The sequence below is a fragment of the Lampetra fluviatilis genome, chromosome 12, assembly GCF_964198595.1.
Source record: "Lampetra fluviatilis chromosome 12, kcLamFluv1.1, whole genome shotgun sequence".
NCBI classification, from domain to species: Eukaryota; Metazoa; Chordata; class Hyperoartia; order Petromyzontiformes; family Petromyzontidae; genus Lampetra; species Lampetra fluviatilis.
This window is the reverse complement of record NC_136286.1, coordinates 7,343,894-7,367,177: the sequence shown is the minus strand read 5'-3', so window position 1 is coordinate 7,367,177 and position 23,284 is coordinate 7,343,894. Positions and strand designations below refer to the sequence as shown.

The window sequence follows — 23,284 nt, the reverse complement described above, 5'->3', positions numbered from 1 at the left end:
GGGCCATTAACATATGAAGCACGTTAGGTCTTGCGCCGAGCCAAGTGTCTTAATGGAACGTAAAAAAAATAATGTTTGGCTCTTGGCAATGTGTGACACTGCTTACGTGCCGCACAATAGCCTATTAGTGCCATATGACCGCGGTGGTTTGCATGAATACGGTGGTGGCTTCTGTTCCAAGCTGTTCCAAACGGGCATTAGCTTACAGACACCGAGAGAGGCGCGCACAAGATGCCCAAACGGGCCATCACCACGAGCCTGCTGCCCCTTAACGCGAACGCGGCCTGCAGCGCGACCCGAGCTCTGCTCCTTCTGCCACTGCAGCTGCTCCTGCTGCTGCCGCACCTCGCCGTTTCTTCCCCCGCGGACGAGCACTTTGACTACTACCTGCAGGAGATCCGCAACAGGGAGCATTACTACGCGCCCGTGCGGGAGACAAGTGACAACTCCCTGCGAGGACGCGCGGCCTCCCGGGGCGCAATCAGCTCCGGCCAGGAGGATCTCATTACCGCGGTTGCCACATCCACGGGGATCCGAGACGGCGCCTCGCGTTGGCCCGCGGAGGCGCGGCAAGGCGCCGTGATCGGTGGTGCCAACGTGGCCGGAGAGCGGCACGATCTGTACACAATTAAAGCGGCACGTCCTGCTGCAGAAAGTCCGGCCAGGCGGCGCGCGGGCGCCCAGGGAGTGGAGGTTGTGAAAGCCATCAAGAAGGGTAGGTGGAGGAGCGTGGCGTGCGGTGCGGATAGGGCAATTCAGTTGTTGTGCTCGTTTTGTTTAGATATTCGCATCATCGTAAAGAGCATTAGCTGCCGTGTTCAATGGCTGGCTGCTACGTAGAACGATTTGGCTACGTACGGTGCGAAAGAAGTTTAACATACATGCATCAATTTCCTGCTGAGTGAATCTCTTCCCCAAGCCATTGCCACCACTTGCACGTCCCGCGATGCAGCAATTCACCGCGCGCCTTTGGCAAAGTGTTACCACATCATAATGTGGCCGTGTGTGCTGAAGGGTTAGACGCTGCAGTTGAGAGCGTTTACACAAAGTTAGCATTGTTTTAAAGTGCGAATGACAATTGTTTGTTCGTAGGAAAAGATGCGGCTAAGAGGCAAACGACTTCGAAACCTGCACCACCCACCTGTAAGTGATGCAAAACACACACACACACCTGCAGCCCACACTCTCTATTGTATTTATAGTGTGAAGATATGACCCATTATATTCGTGCTCGTACTTACTTATTTATGAACGCAGTGGTATTCCTTTACCAAAATCACTTAACATGACAATGAATCACAAGATTGCAATGGCTTGTACCGTCTTCAAAAATAGCCTGCCCGCCTTGTACGTGTCTCTATGCAAGCGTGACACGATATTTAATCTCTGTTAAACATTATTTTTTTAATATATATATACCCCTGCAAAAAACATTTTAACACCGAGTTATTTTTGTCCTGCTGCTTATCGTCAAATAAAGTACGTAGTGGAAAGAAAACATTATATTATAACTCCTACACTGTATATATATAATGTGTATATCTCCCATTTATCTCTCTCTCTTCTCTCCCGACTGAAGCGTGCCCGCCGCTCGGGATGGAGTCCATGCGGATTGATGATTTCCAGATCCACGCGTCAACTATCAGTCGTTACGGCCTGGGGGCTCACAGAGGCAGGCTCAATATCCAGGTGCGCCCTCTCGCACCACCGGCACTGGGCGCACACGTGCTCACGGCGGGGGGAGGGTGATGTGGCCACTATTTCAATGGGTGGGAATATTACTGGTAGGAACCTCCTGGTTCCACCAGCCCACAGGGGGTTATTGTGTCCGTCCGTCCGTCGTGCATCCAAAAATGGGAGGGGTGGGGCTGGGTGGAGAGGGTGGGGAGGGGTTGGGTGGGGAGGGTGGGGCTGGGTGGGGGGTGGGAGCGGTGGGAGGGGTGGGGCTGGGTGGGGAGGGGCTGGTCACCCCATGGTGCCCTTATAAAACTCAACGTTTAACCTACTCACGCCGGCTTGTTCCCGCCCTCACAGTCGGGCATATTTGCGGAATACACCACGCCGCCGTTGACCCTGGCCATTGACCGAGCAACCCAACGTTCCTACCAGCTCCATCCGCAGGAATGTGTTCATCGCGAGCGAGTCCATGACTCCTCCGTGAGGATTGCCTCAAAGTATCATGACCTGGCACTCTGCACGAGGTCGCGATTAACTAGTTGGATTTATACGTATGGCGTCTGAACATAACCGCGTTTAAATCTGTATTTGGACATTGACAGGGAGTCGACAGCACGGATGGTTGGGGAAGGGAGTCCAGATTATGAGGCAGTGGAAGAGCGTGTATTGATATTGGGAATATATGCATGTGTTAGTGTTTAAATGTTATTCACGTGACGCAATTTATCAGTTGCGTAAAGCAACTTGCAGGGATCGTTTTTAAATATTAACATTGTACTTTTATTCCTATAAATGACACTTCAATGTGGCAAAACTGCACGGTTGAGGAATAAGGACTTGAATTTGATTCTAAGATGTCATCTCACGCTATGGCGATGTGCTGTGCATGATGATGCACATAATCATCGCGCTTCGTGACGATGACGAAGAGAAATACAGCATCATTGGTAATATTCTTGAGTCACGTCAGAAATGATATTGCTCATCAAAATGATTTAAATATGTGTATGCACCGTTATGAATGACGACGGGGACGGTGGGTGCAGTTAGCGCACTGCACTACGAACCCCGGCCCGCTTTGAGGAGTTCAATTCTTTGTCACGGCTACCATCAGTGGCGACTGACCGGCCCTGACAATTCTCAACAAAGTCCTGGCCCCTCCCCACCAACAACCCACACTGATCGATGTGGAGAACGTATGGGGAAGTATGATCAATAGCGACACCGCTGCGATGTGACAAGGAACTGTAAATTGTTGGTATGATCGTTATCGTACTAGTGATAAATAGATCATCGTGCATATATATACATCACATCATCATCATGCACATGACCATCATGATCATCCTCGTCGCTGGCGTCATCATGAACATCACCACCACAACCACCATCATCATGCATATCACATCATTATCATGCACACCATCATTAAAATCCTCGTCGCTGGCATCATCATCCACATCATCACCACCACCACGATGCGTATCACATCTTAATCATGCTCATCGTCACCACCACCACCAACATCATCAACATCCTCGTCGCTGAAACCATAATCACGCACATCACCATCATCCTCATCGCTGACATCATCATGCACATCGCCACGAATGATCATCTTGGTCACGGGCATCATCATCATCATGCACATCATCATCATGCACATCATCATCATGATCCTCATCGCTGGCGTGCTGCTGCTGCTGTGCAGGCCGGCATGCTGGAGGATGATCAGTATGACGGGGCTTGGTGCGCGGGTCGCCACGACGCGCAGCAGTGGATGGAGGTGGACGCGCATCGCATCACCAACTTCACTGGCATCATTACGCAAGGACGCAACTCCCAGCAGACGTGAGGACAGCACTGCCCGAGACACAGTACAGACAGTACACGCGAGACACAGTACAGACAGGACACGCGAGACACAGTACAGACAGTACACGCGAGACACAGTACAGGCAGTACACGCGAGACACAGTACAGACAGTACACGCGAGACACAGTACAGACAGTACACGCGAGACACAGTACAGGCAGTACACGCGAGACACAGTACAGGCAGTACACGCGAGACACAGTACAGGCAGTACACGCGAGACACAGTACAGGCAGTACACGCGAGACACAGTACAGACAGTACACGCGAGACACGGTCCATGCAGTACACGCCAACCAAACGAATCAATGTGTGAATTGAATCGTTACCCCTAAGCGTGCCAGATCATCGAATATAATTCCTGGACATACGCCCATCATGCTCATTTTACACGCATTTTATACAGATTTCAACGTTTTATTGGTTATTTCGGTAAAGTCACGTAGAATGGAAATAATAAAATAATAAAAATAAAACATTATAAAATAATTCTCACGACGTTTCGGCCACAACGCAAGCAGCCGTCCTCAGGTGTAGAACAGGTCTGTCGAGAAGACATTCTACGTGACTTTACCGAAAGAACCAATAAGATGAATCCCTGCAGTCACGAAAGCTTTAAATCGAAATTTAGACTTCAACGTTGTCTATACCTTAATGGTAACCTTGTAAATTCTATACATGAAGTGCATACTGCTCACGGCGCATTAAACACCCACGATCCGGCCAGCATCAGTGGCGAGTGACACCTGAACCTGTCCTGTCTCGTGTCTGCCACCCCCTTTTCACCAGCCCAGACGGACGTGCGTGAAAAAGTATGGCAAAAAAAACCAGCCATAATATACATGGCTTGACAGACACGTGGGTGGGTGGTTGGGTGGAGAAGCCTTCACCCAGGAGCAGTTTCAAAGAGAGATGGTGTGTGCTCCCTGCATTACCATTCGTTATTTAATTGGCTTGTATGTGTGCTATGCACGTGGCAGTGAAACGTATTTGGAATTCCACGGAATTCACTAAAACCTTTAGGATTAACCACGGTTATGTTTTGTCTTGTTTAATGAGCATATTATACCGGGGGAGAAAAAAAAGCTGGTTAATCTTCTTTAGCTCATTTAAATGTATGCCATTAACAAATTACACGTCTATACTTTATAACATGCAATTATTTGTCAATACAATTCGGCAAGAGAGCCTCCCTCTGCCGTGACCGCACTCAGTCGTGAGGATGTTGCCATCTGTCACCACGTGGGACCGTGGCGATTGATACCAAGAAGGCGGAGTTGAGGGCATGACCGGTACAGAGATATCGCTCTGATCCACCGATCTTATCCGTGGCCGTGAATTTGACCCGGGTTCACATCTTCTGCTTTTAAATTGCTTCAACTTGGTTTCAATTTGTTTTTTTATATATATATCAATCAGATGACCTAATACTTAAAAGTCACTTTATTGCTTTCACTCGCTGATTCACGAAACTATGCACGTGGCAAATGGTGCGTGTTGGCGATGGGACGTACGTGCATTCGTGAAATATATTCTCATGAATTTCAACTAATGTGTATACATTTTCTGTTGTGTGACTTAAATTGTATTGATGTAATGCGATGTGCTTACTCGTGAAGACAATTTTGTTGTGACGAGCTCGACATTCAATGAAGGTTTGATTGATTTTGGCCAGCAATGGTGAAGTATGGTCAGAACAACGTTCTACGCCCGACACCGGCGTTGGGAAGACGCTGTAAAGCAAATTAGATTGGTTTAAAGCGTAGGCTTTCGCGACCAATATCCTCCACACTATAGCTTTGCTCTCCAACACACCGGTTAGTGCTGTACTCGTAACAAATTGTCATGTTCTATTTACGTGACAAACCTCACTAATTGGCTGTGTCGGGTGGTGGCGGGTTTAACGACACATTTATATATTTACGCGATCTAACCCCCCCCAAAAAAAACGATATTATGGGCAAATTTAATTGCTTGCAGCTGTATGCAGTGACGCGATGTGACCACCACGTGGCGCTGCTGCCCTTGTGGATAACTTGGTCACTGGAGTTCATGAATCCTACCACGCCGATAAAACGGGAGCGCGTCCTAACGACGTTTGTTTTAGTAGCGCGTTAGGTTAATTTCCACGTCGTAAAAAATGTAGGAGTCTATGTAAATCAATACCTCCTCAGAGTGCCATCCCACTGCTATCAATGCTTCGCTTGCATTTTTTTTTAATCGCCGTTACTGTTAACATAAATCGTATTTTCACTTTGTGTATAGTGGCACTTTGAACAGTGGTTATTGTATTAATCCCGTGGATATTTAAGGCCAGTTGACGTTGCATATTTACAATGTGCTGTTTACATTCACGTATGCACATTTATTAAGGATTGTTACGTGGTGTGCATCGCATGCTTAACTGTATATACAATATATAATGTATGCACTATGAAGAGGTCATATGACTGAAACGTCACCTAATATAATTATTCCTTTTAAGGCCGTGTTGTTGACGAATGCATTTTGATACATGTATTCTACAGTGGCTTTTATAGCGTATGGAGGCTACAGCTGACAACCCGCACTGACCATCGTGGTGGTGAAGTATGGTCAAACAACCCTCGTTAGGGGACAGATGAAGGGCTGTTCACTGCTATTTTAGTTATCATCAATCGTTGTTGTGCAGTGTATGTATGTTATGCCAATTCTTCCCCCCAATTATAATCAGGCACGCTTGGATCACGTCCTATAAAGTGATGTTCAGCAATGACAGTCACTCGTGGATCACATACCAGAACGGCACAGACGAAAGGGTAAGGGTATTGAACCTTTTTGACACCCACCGCATTAATGCAAAAAAGTGGCAGTCATTTAGACTTCGCTTTTGACACATTTCCAAACGGAACTATCATTGTATTGTCTCCGAATACACGGATTCACGCACGCTTCAACACTTGCTGCTGTTACATCAGAGAAGGTGGCGTGCTTGGAATTGCAGACAGAAGGAGGCACGTGTACATCAGACAGCAGACACAAGTTAGAGAGATCAATGTTGAGTGTAAATCAGGGTGAGTGCTCCTGGGCAGGACACGTCGCTCGAAGCGTTGTTGGTCAGTCGTTGAGGCGAACTGCGGAGTGGCAGACAAAGGAGTAAACTTGCCCGAGAAGACATCGCGCAAAGAGATGGAGCGATGGAATCAACGCGTAGCGCATACGCAAGATAGATTGTTGCGTCGTTAGACTGAGGAATGACAGTGGCTTAGAGATGCCTTCATCGAGCAATGGATACATGATGGCTGCTGATGATGATTATTATTATATCAGAAATAATATCAGGAACTGCATATGGTTCAACTGCTCTTGAATCCGTGTTGGCAGGTATGAGATGCCTGGCATTGATATGCAAATGCGTTCAGTGAATAGAATAATTATACATTCAAATCATGCACGCGTCACGGTTATTCCTGCACAACATCAACTGCCACATCAACTGCAATATCAACAGGAATTTTTAAAAGATCCCTTTTCGTTCAATCGCCAGCAATCAGCATATCCATTTCACAACTTCACTCAAAAGTGCATAACACGAATTTTAAACAACATATCCACTCTCCCATGTGGCTGAATGCAATACTGTCCGTGCATTTGCTTCAGTAGCCGGTATTTATGTTTTTTTTTATCTCTTAAAAAACAAACTTCAGCGCTGGCTCTTTATGTGTGCTCCATCATTATGCCCTATTTGCTGAGACTGGCTGAGACAAAATGACACAGTGTGTGAAAATTTACATTCTCAAGAGGTTATATCTGCAAAATGGCAAATGCAAATCAGGCGCGTGTGCATGTTTTTTGTGGCAAATAGAAAAATATAAAAAATAAATCGCCATGCCTGCCACGACGCCGTGCTGTAAATTCCACTGCATAAATATTTCCATAACTTTTTCGCGCAACTAAAAAAAATACAGTTCAGTCGCTGGACAGTGCCAATCGCAGACCTTGAAGACCGACACATCATATCTGTTCTAAAATAGTGTGCTGCCACAATAAGAGCTCTGATTTATAAGGTCACACGCTGTGTCATAAATAACACCGCTAAAAATGTTTTTTTTCTACTTGTATTATTTCCTATCCATGCAATCTCTCTGCATATGAATGCCGAAACACAGAAATATTCCACAGAATAAATACAGTACACAGATGTTATATAAGCTGAACTAACGTATTTTTTCTCTCCAGATTGTGATAGAAAATTAAAGCATGACTTGATCTTCTTGGTTCTTTCGGTAAAGTCACGTAGAAGGGAAGTAATAAAATAATAAAAATAAAACATAATAAAATAATTCTCACGACGTTTCGGCCACAGCGCAAGCAGCCCTCCTCAGGTGAAGACCAGGTCTGTCGGGGAGACAGGGTCTGAATGCTTCATTAATTCATGAATGCTCCATTCAGACGCTGTCTCCCCGACAGACCTGGTTTTCACCTGAGGACGGCTGCTTGCGTTGTGGTCGAAACGTCGTGAAAATGATTTTATTATGTTTTATTTTTATTATTTTATTACTTCCCTTCTACGTGACGACTTTACCGAAAGAACCAAGAAGATGAATCCCTGCAGTCACGAAAGCTTTAAATCGAAGCATGACTTGAGTCAAGGTCATGCATTATCGAGGGCAGTGGTTGTCAGAGTGTGGGACCTGGGATCACCAGGTGGTCCGTGACTATCCTCCCGGTGGTCCACGGGACTGTGATGCAAATGAAGGTTGATCCGGACAATGCTGACAACCTTTATTATACCTTTCGTTTCGGACATTAATTAATATTTTACCTACGATGATATTTAATTCAACAAAATAAGTCAGATAAACTACCCTGAGCCTAAGATCTAGAGGCCACCCCTGAAAAAAATAACCTTTTCGCTGCGTTTACAACAAAACCATTTTCTATGTTCCGGTAACATTAATAATTTTGTATAGCTGGTATTTAGAGATAGGCGAATGCCTTTTGTCACCAGGGTTGGGGCGGGGGGGGTCCGTGGAAATGTTTGCATCGGCTGAGTGGTCCACGGGGCAAACAAGTTTGAGAAACGCTGGCCGAGAGGGAACAATTGTGCCCCTCCTTCGTCTGCTCCGAGAGTGAAATGAAATAGAGATCTATTTTATGAGCAAAAAATTGCTAAGGTCTACATAATAAAGGTTTTTGGGTTTAATTGCGTAAGTATAAATGCGTCGAAACCCTCCACCATCCGACACAGCCAATTAGTAAGGGATTTGTCACGTAAACAAGACGCAAAATAGTTACTACTTTAGCCCACCGGTGTGTTGGAGAGTAAATCCACAACATTAATAATTTGAGTACGACGTTTCGCTGGTAATTACATCCAGCAAAAAACCTTTATTATGAATAATATTGGTCGCGAAAGCCTACGTGTTAAACTTGCTAAGGACTGTACGAGGTCTGAGCATGTTAATGTTTACGTGATTTTTTTTAGCTCTTTGAAGCCAACCATGACCAGGAGACACCAGTGGTGAATGAGCTGGAGATAGCTGTGGTGGCCAGGTACATCCGCATCAATCCCATTACATGGCACGGAGACATCTGTATGAGGCTGGAGGTATTAGGCTGCCCCATGAAAGGTGATGTTTGCACACATTTCACTTTTTTAAAAAAAATCTCTCCTTTTTCTATGTTCATTATGGGAGTGTAGTACCGATTGAACCACGTATATATTTACATGTTCAGCTCTTTTATCAATTCACTGATGGGTAATCACCTCCCCACACTGTGCGGGACCATGGGAGTTATTTGACCGTTCTTCAATACGCTGGGCAGTGTAGATTGTGGGGAGCATACACATTGGAGCATTGGAGAATAGTAGTACGTTGCCACAAGCGATGTTGATGCAATCCCCAACTGGCTGCCAAAATGTAGTCCCCACAGCCGATAACAACCTTTTTGTGCATAGTGGTTACCCATCCAAGTACTATCCAGGCTAAGACCTGCTTAGCTTCCAAGATCTTACGCATTGCAGGCAATCGGGTCGTACACCACAGTACATTTATATAACAAAAAAACATTGTATTGCATATTTTAAACAATTGAGACATAAATTATTGCAAATTCTTCGTGACTTGTAAAGTCTCAAAGTCGCTAAAAGGAAACATGGAATGATGTGGAAAAGGTGTCTGGGGGATTTGTAGTTTTACAAATTATAATGTGTGCCATTCGTTGCTATGAAAATACCTGCAGCGCGCCCAGACATTTCAAAATGGAAAAAACTTCAATCCAAGAAAAAAACTGGAAATAACGATTCCCTTGAAATGCCTTAAAATTCTCTATGAAAGTGAATGCTTTATATTATATTGCCTGATGGAAATACTTTTTTTTTTACAAATGTTGTGAGTTTATGACTTTGGCATACTGACTTGAATGGGGGAGTTATGCTAAATGAGTTGAATACCCCCTTTCAGACCAATTTTCAGTGAGGATTATAACATGTTTATTGGATAGACTTCAACAAGAACATTAGCTCGAAGAAATAATGTTTTTGGCTGAACCATATTAAATTAATTTGTGCATTAGGCAAAGTATACACTCTATAAATGTAATGTGTTCTGACATGTGTGCAACAGATCCCAACAATTATTACCACAGAAGAAATGAAGTCACCACCACAGATAACCTTGACTTCAGACACCACAACTATAAAGATATGAGGCTTGTGAGTTGCTTGCCAAAGAGTAATTAAAATTACGAATTGTTTCAGTAATTCAATTACATAGCAAATTGTAAAACAAATGCTGATTATGCGTGCGTGATCCATTAAACATCGTTTGTCACGAACGATCTTTAATTTGCCACATTAATTACTCGATTGAATAATAGATTAATAAATAAAAGACGTTTCTCATTAAATCACCGTATTTAATAATAATAATAAAAACCACAGGCACGATAACTTTGAAAAATAAAACACCGCTAATGCACCCGTCTAATAAATTGCGCCCTTGTCTTGCATTAGTTGATGAAGATCGTCAACGAGAAATGCCCCAACGTCACCAGAATTTACAACATCGGAAAGAGCTACAAGGGACTCAAGCTGTACGCCATGGAGATATCGGACAACCCGGGGACACACGAGCTCGGTACGAGTTCACGCCACGTAAAACGTGCAACGCCAGCCGGTAGTGCATCACAAAAGGGGCGGTGGTGGCCGCATTCCTTGAGAGGCCATTTCACCGCGTGAATATTATAATCAGTGCGGTGTAGCTGTTGGTGAGGTGCGCGTACCGACGAAGCTTCTGGCGTAAGTGGCTGAGCGCTGAGCTCAATGCGCCCCGCCCGGCTTGCACTGTAACCATTAGGCCGAATAATTTATGCTTCTCGAGCTGAAGAAAAGTGACAGCCAAGCCCCACCAAGCATGAAGTCGATATTCATTTGTTGTGCTCAAGGAGATAGGACGGGTTGCGTGCAGTGACATTTTTTTTCGTGAAGCCCTTGGATGATGGCTTTTGAGGGGCACTTGCAAAGCTTAATAAAATATTTTAGGACACTGCCCGTTTTAAAATTGCAGTGCCAATGCCGTGACTATGCTCGCAATTTTCCCATTTTCAATGGTCGGTGAGATACACAGGTTAATTGCTTAATTGGACAGTGATGGTGATATATCATGCACTGTAGCTGGGCTCCCACAAAGAGAGCCTGTTCGTTTGGACGGCTGCCCAACCGCTAAATGAGGCACGTACGAAACAGCCAGTGCTGGCGGAGCCACCGCCATCGTATTCCAATCAATCAGTTCCTTTATTGAATTCAATTAAGCACGCCACCTGCCCACCCTGCGCTAAACTAGGAGGAAGCGCATCTGCGAACGGGCGACGCGAGCCCTCCGCCACTCGGTTATCGCCCTCCGTGGAAATCCGCAGGCGAGCCGGAGTTCCGCTACGTGGCGGGCCTGCACGGCAACGAGGCCCTCGGGAGGGAGCTCACCCTCTTCCTTATGGAGTTCCTCTGCCACGAGTACAACAGGGGCAATCCACGCATCAGGAGGCTCGTGGAAGAGACCCGGATTCACCTCCTGCCGTCGGTTAACCCCGATGGCTATGAGAAGGCATACGAAGCGGTGCGTACGAAATGGCAGTCGCGATGAGAGGTGTACTCGATGTGGCATACCAGGTCGCCAAACCCGGGCAGACCTGGCTGAAATTAAGCACCCTGTGTACTTCTCCAAACGCGTGTATTTAAAACGTCGACAGAAGTCGTCATCAGTGGCTTGGCTGTCGAGTGTACAGACGGTGATAGGACGCAGAAGCCCAGGTGCTGGGCAACGAAGAGGAGAGAACATTTGGCGAGGGGGGATTTTATTTCCTGCGCCAGAGGGCTCATGCCGAGCCCGCTATGTGACTGGTCAGCATTGTATTTTATTGCATGTTATGCTTCCCCCCCCACGCCCAACTATACTCCAATTGTGCTGTCATTTCATTATTTGTTATTTTAACTCTTGCAGAGGGTAGTGCATCACCATGTGTTAGAGTAAAGAATTGCCCCCAAAAGATGTGACAGAAATAGGTCTGAAATATTTTAAATCGGCCGCTTTATCTGCACTAGTGTCCATACATTGTAATGTCATGCGCAAAGACTTGCTGACATAGGCCAAATGAATTGGAGAAAAAAAATTAAACCATTTTAGTATGATTTTATTCGTGTCATTGGTGAACCGGGATGAGACGATCAACTAGCTTCACCTGCGAACCTTATCTAACCATGAGAGGCTGCCTCCATTCGAACACAGGATCGCCCTGCTTGTCTGATCCCCTGATCCTCCCAGTCACCTCCAAGAAGTGTATGTAAAAAAGAACGCCCCCTTGAAATCAAAGATTGAACATCCGGCAGGGCAAACGTTTTTAGTGAGGATTTCAAATGTGTCTTAAGCCATTGTTTTAGTCTCTGAACTGCTTGAATACAACAGCTACAATCATTGAACTGGTCCAATGTAGTTAAAACTAGATAAAAGAAAATGTTTTTTTTTCCATTATAACGTGTGTCCCTGTGTAAACCTGCCAGCCTATTTATATATACACATACATTTCACAACAATGTGCTGCATTATAGATTATACTTAATAATTTACAATCCATTATCGGTTCATAGCCGGGTGAAGGGGTTCCTACTATGCCGTGCCGGTCGTTGGGGGCGGTTTACCGAAAACGATCAATCTGGTCAGTGCGAGTTGGTAGCGTACCGGCTTGGGACCGATTCTAATATCCCTCGCCATTGATGCGAGCCGTGCCCAGGAATCGAACTCGGTAGTGTCGCAGTGTGCGAACAGCTGCACTATTGCTCTACCCCGATGCTGGATATTTTTTTCTATTTCTGATGATATGCTGTAAGTACTAATGGTAAAGCAATAGAAATACAAAGAGCACTGACCAGCAGAGTGAAGTATGGTCAAACAACCTCCAACAATGCTAAAAACCCCCAGCAATTTGGATTGATTCCCAGCCACGGCTATCATTAGCGATGAGTGACATCCGCACTGGTCCTGGACCCCTTGTCAGTGCAGTGAAGTGTTGGTCCAGCATCCCCCATGACTTACATAGCTTTGGAGGTAGCCTTCATCTCACCGTGATTTGACAAAGGGCTGTAAATTGTATTAAATTTGAAATCAATAAATCCATAAGTAAAAAAAAAGTCAAATATTTAATTCTGTAAGAAATTCACCTTTCCCACCTTTAATCAATTGCCTAGGCGGGCTGGTGCGCACTTACGATCAGTGTGTGACACGTGGTGCGTGATATACGGCGCGTGGCATCGCGCTCCGTTGAGCAACGATGGGATGTGCAGCGGTGCGTGACGACAGCGTGCGATGTGCGCCGTCGCCCCAACCAGGGCTCCGAGCTCTCCGGCTGGACCTTCGGCCGTTGGACTCGCAATGGGATCGATCTCAACCACAACTTTCCGGATCTGAACTCGGTGCTCTGGGACGCAGAGAAGCGACGGCACGTGGCGCACAGGGTGCCGAATCATCACCTTCCTCTTCCGGACTGGTTCCATCGCCGCAACGCCACGGTGGGATAGCAACGTGCAGATAAAAAACGCAAAACAACCAAGGCACTGCATTTTGCAGCCGTGCACGAGCACTACAAAATAAATATTGGGTGACGTTTTGGGAAATGGCCCTTCTTTTTTTTTAGGAAAGATATGTTATATTTAAATACATTAGGAATAGTTGTGAATTTGCGTGGATTATGTAATTAATCCCGAAATGCATTTATTTTTGGATATGTTTCATTCGCTGTATGAAAGCTGATAGATAGTGGATCGAGAAACGAATCATTTGCATATCTGAAAATAGTGGGGGGTTTTTAGCTCTGGTTTGTGTCTCCAAGTTCTCTCGCAAACCTTTTATCAATTTGACCGTTTTTAAATAGGGCAAGTCCCTAATAGCAGCACAACTTTATACTCTGGCTTGTTTCATATTGGGTTAGATTTAAGAAGGTTATCGTGCCCTCCCGCCCCAGTAGGTACCTGTATATCCAGACAGACAGAACTAATGCATGTCTGCTTTGAACCTTTGTTGGAAAATGTTAAAAACTCATTCTATCCATCCTGCAATTATCATCATCAGCCATGGAAAATCCACTGCTGGACGAAATCCTCTCCAACCCGCCGCCACCTCTTACGATCCAGCGATGTAACAATCCACCTAGCACCTGCACGCGAACCGATTTCATCGCCTGATTTCCTCAGAGAGAACGTCCACCGAGGAGATGGAGCGATGAAATGATGAGTATTAGAGAGTCCTGTATTATCTTGATAAATGCATGAGACAGATCTCGGCTTTCCAGGGGGGTCCACTGCGCAACGATGTCTGCTACTCGCCGTGATGAGCCCCGGGCTGGAAGAAGATAATGAGCCCCCATTCGACACGATCCAATTAACTAGCGGCAATATCACAGAGACATATTTAGGCGTTTTGGCTCATTGTGTTTTTAATTGTCGATCTCTGTTCACCACACATTTTTCAACTCCTCAAATACTTGTATTTGGAAGCATAATCATCATCATCAATCACCATGAATACATAATCATGAATCATTGTCCAGTCATCAATCACCAACATCAATCATGGTCACCATCAATAATCATCAACTGACAATCGCCATTAGTAAACAATCATCAATCATTGTCCATCATCACCATAAATCGTTTCATTCGTATATTTCTCTTTTAATTCGCAACGATAAATGTCGAAGTGCTGCTAATTAGCCAGTCCTGTCAATTAAATTATCATGTATTTTACAGATGTAACCATTTACTCAAATTGAGACTTAATTTACAATGTTATTGCACAAGTGAACGACAGTATTTTAATTTAAGCCACTAACGTGTAAAACATGCATACATATTATCCAGACACTCAGCAGGATGAACGATGCATCAAAGTAAAGGTATGCATTTTAAACATACATTACTTCAGCGCCATGTCGTCCTTGCACCTTGGACAGCTAATGAGAAAGCAATTACATCCCATAATATGGATGCAAAATTAAGTGGCCATTAGGATAAACAGATATTAAAGACATTCATATAATCAATTACCGGTGATCCTTGGAGTTGCCTTCCGAAATAGGTGCATGGGGATCCTTGGAGATGCTCTTACAATGTGCGAATTTATTAGCAAAATATAACCGGTGAGTATACATGTTGTGATGTCACCGTGTCTATCTGTTTGCATAAATTTTGCACTCGTGATATATATATGAGAATATATGCATTTTGTGTAATTAAGCGAACTTAGCAGCACAATCTCGACACATTGCTCAATCTGTATTTATGATGCAAAATTAAAACATTGTATTTTTTCGGTTTAACTTAGTGTGGCAGCTACTGTATGTGCAACTGCAATAAAACAACCACCTCTATAAAAGTACTGGTAGTATAATTGGAAATACTAAAATATAAAGGGTTTTTTTCTGATTTCAGTGAATCAGGTGTTTTCTAAAATTACCATGATATTGGGAGAATGAGTTGCTCACCAATCATCGTTATCATCAGCCATGACCTCTCCACTGCTGGATGAAAGCCTCACTAAGCAGCGGCCATTTATCTGGTGTCACGTTTACTTTAAATGATGCAGCTCCTTGAGAAACTCGCCAACGCCTTCTTTGGCTGCCACTCCATCATCAGTCTCGAACCGTCGGCCATGATTTCCAAAAGTACTCCAACATAGTTCTCGTCCGCCTCTTGATTTCCGCATTGAATAGACTCACAGATCTTCTTGGTTCTTTCGGTAAAGTCACGTAGAAAGGAAATAATAAAATAATAAAAATAAAACATCATGAAATAATTCTCACGACGTTTCGGCCACAACGCAAGCAGCCGTCCTCAGGTGGAGAGCAGGTCTGTCGAGTAGACAGAGTCTGTCTACTCCATTCTACGTGACTTTACCGAAAGAACCAAGAAGATGTATCCCTGCAGTCATGAAAGCTTTAAATCGAGACTCACAGATGTCGAGTAAAAGCGAGCGCGTGGCGGAACTCGCTCAAGGAGAGGTGCGACGTCTCGGTCCTGCCGCAGCAGGTGGCTGTGGAAACGCGAGCGGTTGTTTCCTGGATGGAGAAGATCCCGTTTGTCCTCGGCGGGAACCTGCACGGCGGCGAGCTGGTCGTCACGTACCCCTTCGACGCAGCGCGTTCACCGTGGCGCGCGCGCGAGCCCAGCGCCACTCCCGACGAGCAGATCTTCCGCTGGCTCGCCTTCCTCTACGCCTCCACGCACCGCACTATGACCGACGCCAACCGCCGAGTCTGCCACAGCCAGGACTTCACCAAGGACGAGGGCGTTATCAACGGGGCCAATTGGCACGCCGTCACCGGCAGTGAGTCGCTCGCGACGTTAATGTCACCCACCAAAGGGCGGCAACTCGGTCGGGCTGCCGTGTCTCATCGTTTTTAACCCAAGGACCGATTTTTCACAACGTGCTGCTGATACTGCCGTGGGCTTAATTTTTTTCACTGTATATTTTATGGGCCCGTTGATAGAATCGAGTGTGTGGCCCGTGACTAGTAGCCGCAGCCGTAGCGAGAGGCATACTGAATGGGGTGTGCCGGGGATGGAATTAATTTTACGGCTTGCCAACCCGGACGCACCCAGCTGAAATGATGCCCTTGTAGACAAAGTGGTCGTAGAAAATGGTGTGAATGTGATGGGTTTTTTTTATTGTCACGAGTCTGAAATGTTTTATCGTGTTTTTAACAGGTATGGGCGACTTTAGCTACTTGCACACCAACTGTTTTGAGGTCACGATGGAGCTGAGTTGTGACAAGTTCCCCCACGAGACGGAACTGCCCCAGGAATGGGAGAACAACCGCGAGGCCCTTCTTGTATTCTTAGAGCAGGTACGAGCTTTGTTCGTGCCTCCCACACAGAGCTTTGAATTCTTGACATTTGCATTCCGCCCGTGAACACGTATAACCGTCGACGCACGCCATCCAGACCGTGACATAAAATCAGTGGTGCAAAATGTGCGCTGAGTGACAGAAGCTCATCCTCCTCCCCCCCTGTGCATTGTCCATTATGCCCTGAACGTGCCAACAAGGCCGCAGAGTAGCTCACACTCTGTCTGCCAAACTAAAGGCATGAAGAAAACTGCCAATTGCGTCAATGAACAAAGCCACCCCCTAATTTCACAATTTATAGACGTTTGCCAATCCACTGCCGAATGTAAGGCCTCTCTACGCCGTGCTGACAGCCAGCGGGGAGCTGTTTGACCATACCACACTGGACTATACCACGCTGGTCAGTGCATGTTGGCTAAGAGGGAGGTGGGTGAGACCCAGGACCGATTCATATATACCTCGCCACTGTATGTTAGCCTTGGCCGGGAATCGAACTCAGGGTGCCAAGTTCATTGTGCGGTGCACGAACCACTGCGCCGCTTAACAATACAACACGACGTCGCATATCGAACTCGTTGGGGACTGAGGTGTAGGCAAGGTGGGAACGTATATTTAAATTGTCAGTTACTCCATTCACAAACACTGCAGCGGTCCATTGGTCAAGGCAAATGTGCGATGGTCGGATATGCTACATATTCTTAGGTTTTTTTTTTTTCGGTAAAGTCACGTAGGTATTTTATTTTTATTTTACTTTTATTAATAAAAAAAAATTTACCTACGTGACTTTACCGAAAAAAACCTAAGAATATGAATCCTTACAGTCACGAAAGCTTCAAATCTAGAACGGATATGCTATGTTGTATTATATATTGTAACAAAAAGCAGCACATGCAATGCGTTTTGCCCCCTCTCTGGTGCTGTCTTGCTTAGACAATGCCCAATGCCCCGTCGATGCACAGCGAACCCGAGCTCCCATTTCGGTCTTGCTCGTGAAGCTGTTTGTTTTTCTCTGCACGCAAGGTCCACCGGGGAATCAAGGGGATCGTCACAGATGCCGATGGTGAAGGAATCCCCAATGCCATCATCTCGGTGGACGAAATCAACCATGATGTGACAACAGGTAGTGAGGGCACGACATTAATATCTTATTCACTCCATTGAGATATCACACATTCGCTTTGAGCAAGTCATTAAATATTGCATCTGTATTCTCATGGGATGCATGTCAATAGTGTGCGAGCAGCTTTTCATATATATATAGCTTCCTGTGCACCGCAAGGGTTAAAGCTCCAGAGATAACATTTATGGGCATAACAATGAAAGAGCCCAGATTTTTTTTTTATTAATTCAACGTAATATTTTTTAATAGTCGTAATTCTTTTTTCTCTCCCTCTCTCCAAAACCGCCAAAACCGACTCTTTCAACTGAAACTCGAAGCGAGCGGAGGGGATTACTGGCGGCTACTGAACCCAGGGGAGTACCGCGTGACGGCGCGTAAAGAGGGCTTCGTGCCAACCGCACAGAACTGCCAAGTGGGGTACGACATGGGCGCCACTCGCTGCAACTTCACGCTGCACAAGACCAACCGGCAGCGCATCCGCGACCTCGCCGAGCTCTTCGACAAATCGCCGCCACGCGGCCCCAACAGAAGGTTCAGCTCGCAAGTGAAACGGACGTCGCGAACGTAAACACGGTTGGCATTACTTCAAAGAAAAACGACAATACAGTTGCTCGCTTCCCCGCTGGGGTGGGGGCCCCTCCTTTGAACGAGTTTTGGCTGCTCCGGGTATACAAGGTGAAGCAGCCAAGTTGTAGCTTGGAGATAGGAAGGATCGGGACAGCGTCTGTACGGAGAGATTTGCTTGCTTCTTACTGTGTCTGTTAGTTGCCGGCGTTCTATGAATGAAAATCCTTCAAATTAAAATTAAAATCCTCCTCTTTTATCCTTGTTTTAAAATCCTGGTATTTCAATGTGTGCACATGTAATGCACATTATACCAAATGGCGTACTATATGTATACCCTGGGTGATATATTTATAGATGCCCTGCTTTACTAACAGGGAGACATCATACAAAAACATTTAAAATTTAAAACATCTTCTTGTCTCCCACCAATCCCAATCCACGTATTAAGTAATTTAACTCTTGCCTGACATACATTGTCCAACACAGCCGATGTGATATGCTCACAGCATCCAATGATGTGTAAGCTAAGGTCAATGTATATCTCAGTGGGGTATCTATAATTGGATAATTGGATCACCCTCTGTGTGTGTGTATATACAAACAAGCAAGACAAATATGCTCCGTATAGCCTTAACAGACTTTTGGGGCAAGTGCTGTTAGCGAGCAGCAATGAAGGCCGATACGGCACACGACGGGATGAGAGGCCAGCACCATGCACACACGCACACACATTGGGTAGAACAGAACAGGAGTTTGTCAGAATAAAACACACAACAACAACAACAACCAAGATATCGGTATAATGCCGCCTATTATAAATAATTCAAATAAATGCATAGGAGATGATTGATGGTGTTTTTTACATCAATATTTTATCTCGGACATAAATCTCCATTACACCAGCAACGGGATTTCTATCGTTTCACTTGCACATAGATCTGGAACAAGGAAACACCTGAGCTCAGCACACACAGCAGCAGCAGCAAGCAAACACGAAGATGCAGAGCACGGTTATTTTTCACTTTATTAACCAGTCCCGGTTGGCATTTGATACTGTATTTTATGAACTAGCCGAGTTAATTGTCCACATTCTACTAAGCGCACAGCAACAGAGGGCTTTTACAAAACACATTCCATGTTGATGAGCCAATTGTACCCTGGTGCCTTGTTTTGAAGAAAAGCAACAATAAAAGGATATATGTTCCGCTGGTGGAACACTTACTCCGACATGTCTCTATCAGGCAGACTGTTATTTCTCGCATTGTGTGTTTTTAGGGTGTACGAAACTCATTCTGACTGCTAACAGGTTTTTTTTTCACATAGTGCAAAAGCGAAGTATAAAACTGTTGTGTTTGTGAATACGCCGCGATATATTCCACTTGTTTAACGTGTATCTCCTCTTCCGCGATTAACGCGCCTCTTAAAAACGAAATGGGCACTAAGGAGCCAATGAAAAGAAAGCAAAAGTGCACAGCGCGAGATTTTCTCTTTCACATTCGTTAATGCACCACAGCGTTTAACAGAATTACTCTCACTTAGTACCGAGTGACATCCTCAAGTATCCATATTAGAGGTTTTTGGATTGGATCGCGAACAATGTGTCGTTAAAACCCACCACCAGCCAACACAGCCAATTAGTAAGGTTTGTCACGTTAACAAAACGTGTCAAATCGTTACTAGTACAGCACACAGGTGTATTGGAGAGTAAACCCACAACATTTACAAATCGAGTACGACATTTCGCCAGGAATTACAACGAGCATCATCAGGCGACAGCCAGAGTTGTAGAGAAAACCTCCTGTTTCAGTCTTAAATAGAGGGATACATGTGATGTCGACACTTGAAAGCCAATCCGGTGCAAAGGCCATTGACTATGTCGGGAAGTGGTGGGTCTAGCGACACAATATAACCCAAAACCTATCTTATTGATAATATTGGTCGCGAAAGCCTACATGTTAAACCGATCCTCCAGTATAATCATCATTGTCATCATCATATCTCTTCTTGGTTCTTTCGGTAAAGTCACGTAGAAGGGAAGTAATAAAATAATACAAATAAAACATAATAAAACAATTCTCACGACGTTTCGGCCAGCGTCGCCTCGACAGACCTGGTTTTCACCTGAGGACGGCTGCTTGCGTTGTGGCCGAAACGTCGTGAGAATTGTTTTATTATGTTTTATTTTTATTATTTTATTACTTCCCTTCTACGTGACTTTACCGAAAGAACCAAGAAGATGAATCCCTGCAGTCACGAAAGCTTTAAATCGAAATCATCATATCTGTCATAGGCTGTGGGACTGTCCTACGTGGTGTTGAGCGGAGGACAAATCTCAACGTTGGACTGACCAGCGAGCTGTGTTCGTATGACACCCACGACCCACGCGGCGTGAGGCAGATTCTCCTCCAGAAGTGGTTTGACAAAAGGGGCTGTATATTGTCCACATCATTGACGAGAACAAAGCCGAGAGCCATTCTCTTTTGAGTGCAGCGTGTTCCAAGGCAAATTTTCACGTTCATAAATGGGTTCACCTCGACCTTGGCTTTCCATTCCGTGCATTGGGAGGAGGCGCTGCTGCTACAATGAGTCTCATCGTCCTCTAGCCTGCTTGGCACTCTGACAGCAGAACACAGGGCTCAGATCAGGCATGGAGCCAAACGCCTACTCGGGTATTATTGGCAAGTTATCTTCTACTATATTGCCAAGGAATAAAACAAATGCTAATTACAATTGGCTTCCTACAGCTTTCACCGGAGGTGATTGATATGCTGATGGTACAATGGCTGGCTGAGATATTGTGTTCATTAAGCCTTTCAAAAACAACATAAGTAATACAATGTGTGTTTCTTTTCAATTCGGCAAGAATAAGGAGAGCATACAGGCTTTAGAAATGTTATTAAAAGTCGGTCAGATGCACCGTAAGGTTTTACTTAGAAGCCTCATTCTCATGCATTAAACATAAAATATGTGCATGGAAGTTGCGGGGGATTCTATATTGAAAATAAATAACTACAAATCTGCTCAAACTTTTAATATCCTGTTCTCAAAGCAGGATATTGTCTCCTATGTACACCTTCCAATGCATTATGTTTTGTATCAGGAAGTAAACAAAGTTTAATTTTTAATGAAATGAAGGAAAACGAATATTTTACTTTTCAGATTTTATCACGCTGCTTGCATACCACAGCGTGCCGGTACTTTATGGAGCGTGTCACGCAAGGTAATGAAACCACAGTAATTAAATTCATTTATCCTCCCTGATTAAAACAAATCACAGTAACCATTTCATCAGCACATTTCCCATGTGTCCTCCGTGCATGTTGGTACACTTCGCAGGCACACAAGCGGGGACATCCTGACCTTTCAGATGATCAACAAAAACAAAACAAGACCACGCACAGCCCAGTGGTGCAATGTGGTTGGCACGAGCCATTGTGCAAATAACATATTGACACGGTAGCGAGATGTTAACTAGCTCACCTGGTGTACAGGAGGTTGTGGGTTCGATCCTGACCCTAACGCCTGTTCGCATGTTCTCCCTGTGGTCGCGTGGATTTTTCTCCGGGTCCTCCGGTTGTTCCCTCATTTAGAAACATGCGTTTAGAGTATTTGGCTGCAATACATTTTCACATAAGCCACTTCGTTGAAGTAGAATTTTTGACCAGGTCGCTTTTGAAAAAGAGCCACATAGCTCAGTGAGCCTTAAGCTGGTTAAAACACATTCCTGCGGAGGGAGCTGGTAGGAACGTTGGGTTGCTCGGTCAATGGCCAGGGTCAACGGCGGCGTGGTGTATTCCGCAAATATGCCCGACTGAGAGGGCGGGCACAAGCCGGCGTGAGTCGGTTAAACGTTGAGTTTTATAAGGGCACCACGGGGTGACCAGCCCCTCCCCATCCAGCCCCACCCCCCACCCAGCGCCACCCTACCCACCCAGCCCCTACCCACCCAGCCCCTCCCCACCCTCCCATCCCCACCCAGCCCCTCCCTGCACGACGGACACAATAATCCCCTGTGGGCTGGTGTAACCAGGAGGTTCCTACCAGTATAAATACAAATGTTTAGTTTAAAGGTTTAGTTTAATGAATGAAATGGAGGCCTCCGATCAAATTTCACCCCCCCCTCCTCTTCATAGCTCATTGCCTGAGGTGGGGCCCTCTGGTCCATGGGCCCCGGTGCAGTTTCACCCCCTACACCCTCTGTAGCTACGCCACAGTGTGCAGGGTTCGACACGCAAAGCGGTCGAAGAGGAGGCGGCGTTATGGACAGCTGAAGCTGAAGGAACACTGCAGTCTTTTTTTTCTGGTTGGTGATTCGAAAGTTCGGTCACGTGGGACAGGTTTGAAGTGCAGGGGAAGGAAAATATCATTAACAGTTGCGAACGGGATGAAACATTAAAATATTCACTGATCATTTTGTTTTATAACACAGTAATGATGATGATTGGTGGAGCGGTGGTGGTGCGATGGGTAGTTCGCTGAGCTATGCATCCAGCGACCAGTGTTTAATTCCCATCCACAGCTCACATCAGTAGCGAGTTTTATCTGAACCTGAGCCAGCCATGAGCCCCCACCCCCGACCCCCACTCCCCCCACCCCTTGTTGTTCAGCGCGGTGAGAGTTGTCACGTAACCTCCACGACCGATTCGACGTCGGGAGGCCTTCATCCATCA

The 23,284-nt window shown here is 45.4% G+C and overlaps 1 protein-coding gene across 2 annotated transcripts; it reads left to right on the top strand.

The window, feature by feature from the left end:
• Positions 1 to 175: 175 nt before the first annotated feature.
• CPXM2 (carboxypeptidase X, M14 family member 2) lies at positions 176 to 19,572 on the top strand. 2 transcript variants are annotated; one of them, XM_078861545.1, is made up of 14 exons: positions 176 to 715; positions 1,093 to 1,143; positions 1,580 to 1,689; positions 3,389 to 3,528; positions 6,267 to 6,351; positions 9,021 to 9,165; positions 10,162 to 10,250; positions 10,551 to 10,674; positions 11,453 to 11,649; positions 13,416 to 13,595; positions 16,110 to 16,407; positions 16,788 to 16,927; positions 17,948 to 18,047; positions 18,365 to 19,572. In XM_078861545.1, the coding sequence occupies exons 1-14, from the start codon at positions 232 to 234 to the stop codon at positions 18,613 to 18,615; spliced, it is 2,394 nt and encodes a 797-aa protein (XP_078717671.1). In that variant the 5' UTR covers positions 176 to 231; the 3' UTR covers positions 18,616 to 19,572. The 2 variants fall into 2 exon arrangements, with proteins under 2 accessions (XP_078717671.1, XP_078717672.1); XM_078861546.1 differs by having other exon boundaries at positions 702 to 715; positions 16,107 to 16,407.
• The last annotated feature ends 3,712 nt before the right edge of the window (positions 19,573 to 23,284 follow it).

Coding starts and splice junctions, on each gene's coding strand:
- CPXM2 (XM_078861545.1), top strand. CDS start 232: ATGCCCAAACGGGCCATCACCACGAGCCTGCTGCCCCTTAACGCGAAC. Junction 13,596..16,109: donor TCCATCGCCGCAACGCCACG/GTGGGATAGCAA, acceptor CTGCCGCAGCAG/GTGGCTGTGGAAACGCGAGC. Junction 16,408..16,787: donor TTGGCACGCCGTCACCGGCA/GTGAGTCGCTCG, acceptor TGTTTTTAACAG/GTATGGGCGACTTTAGCTAC.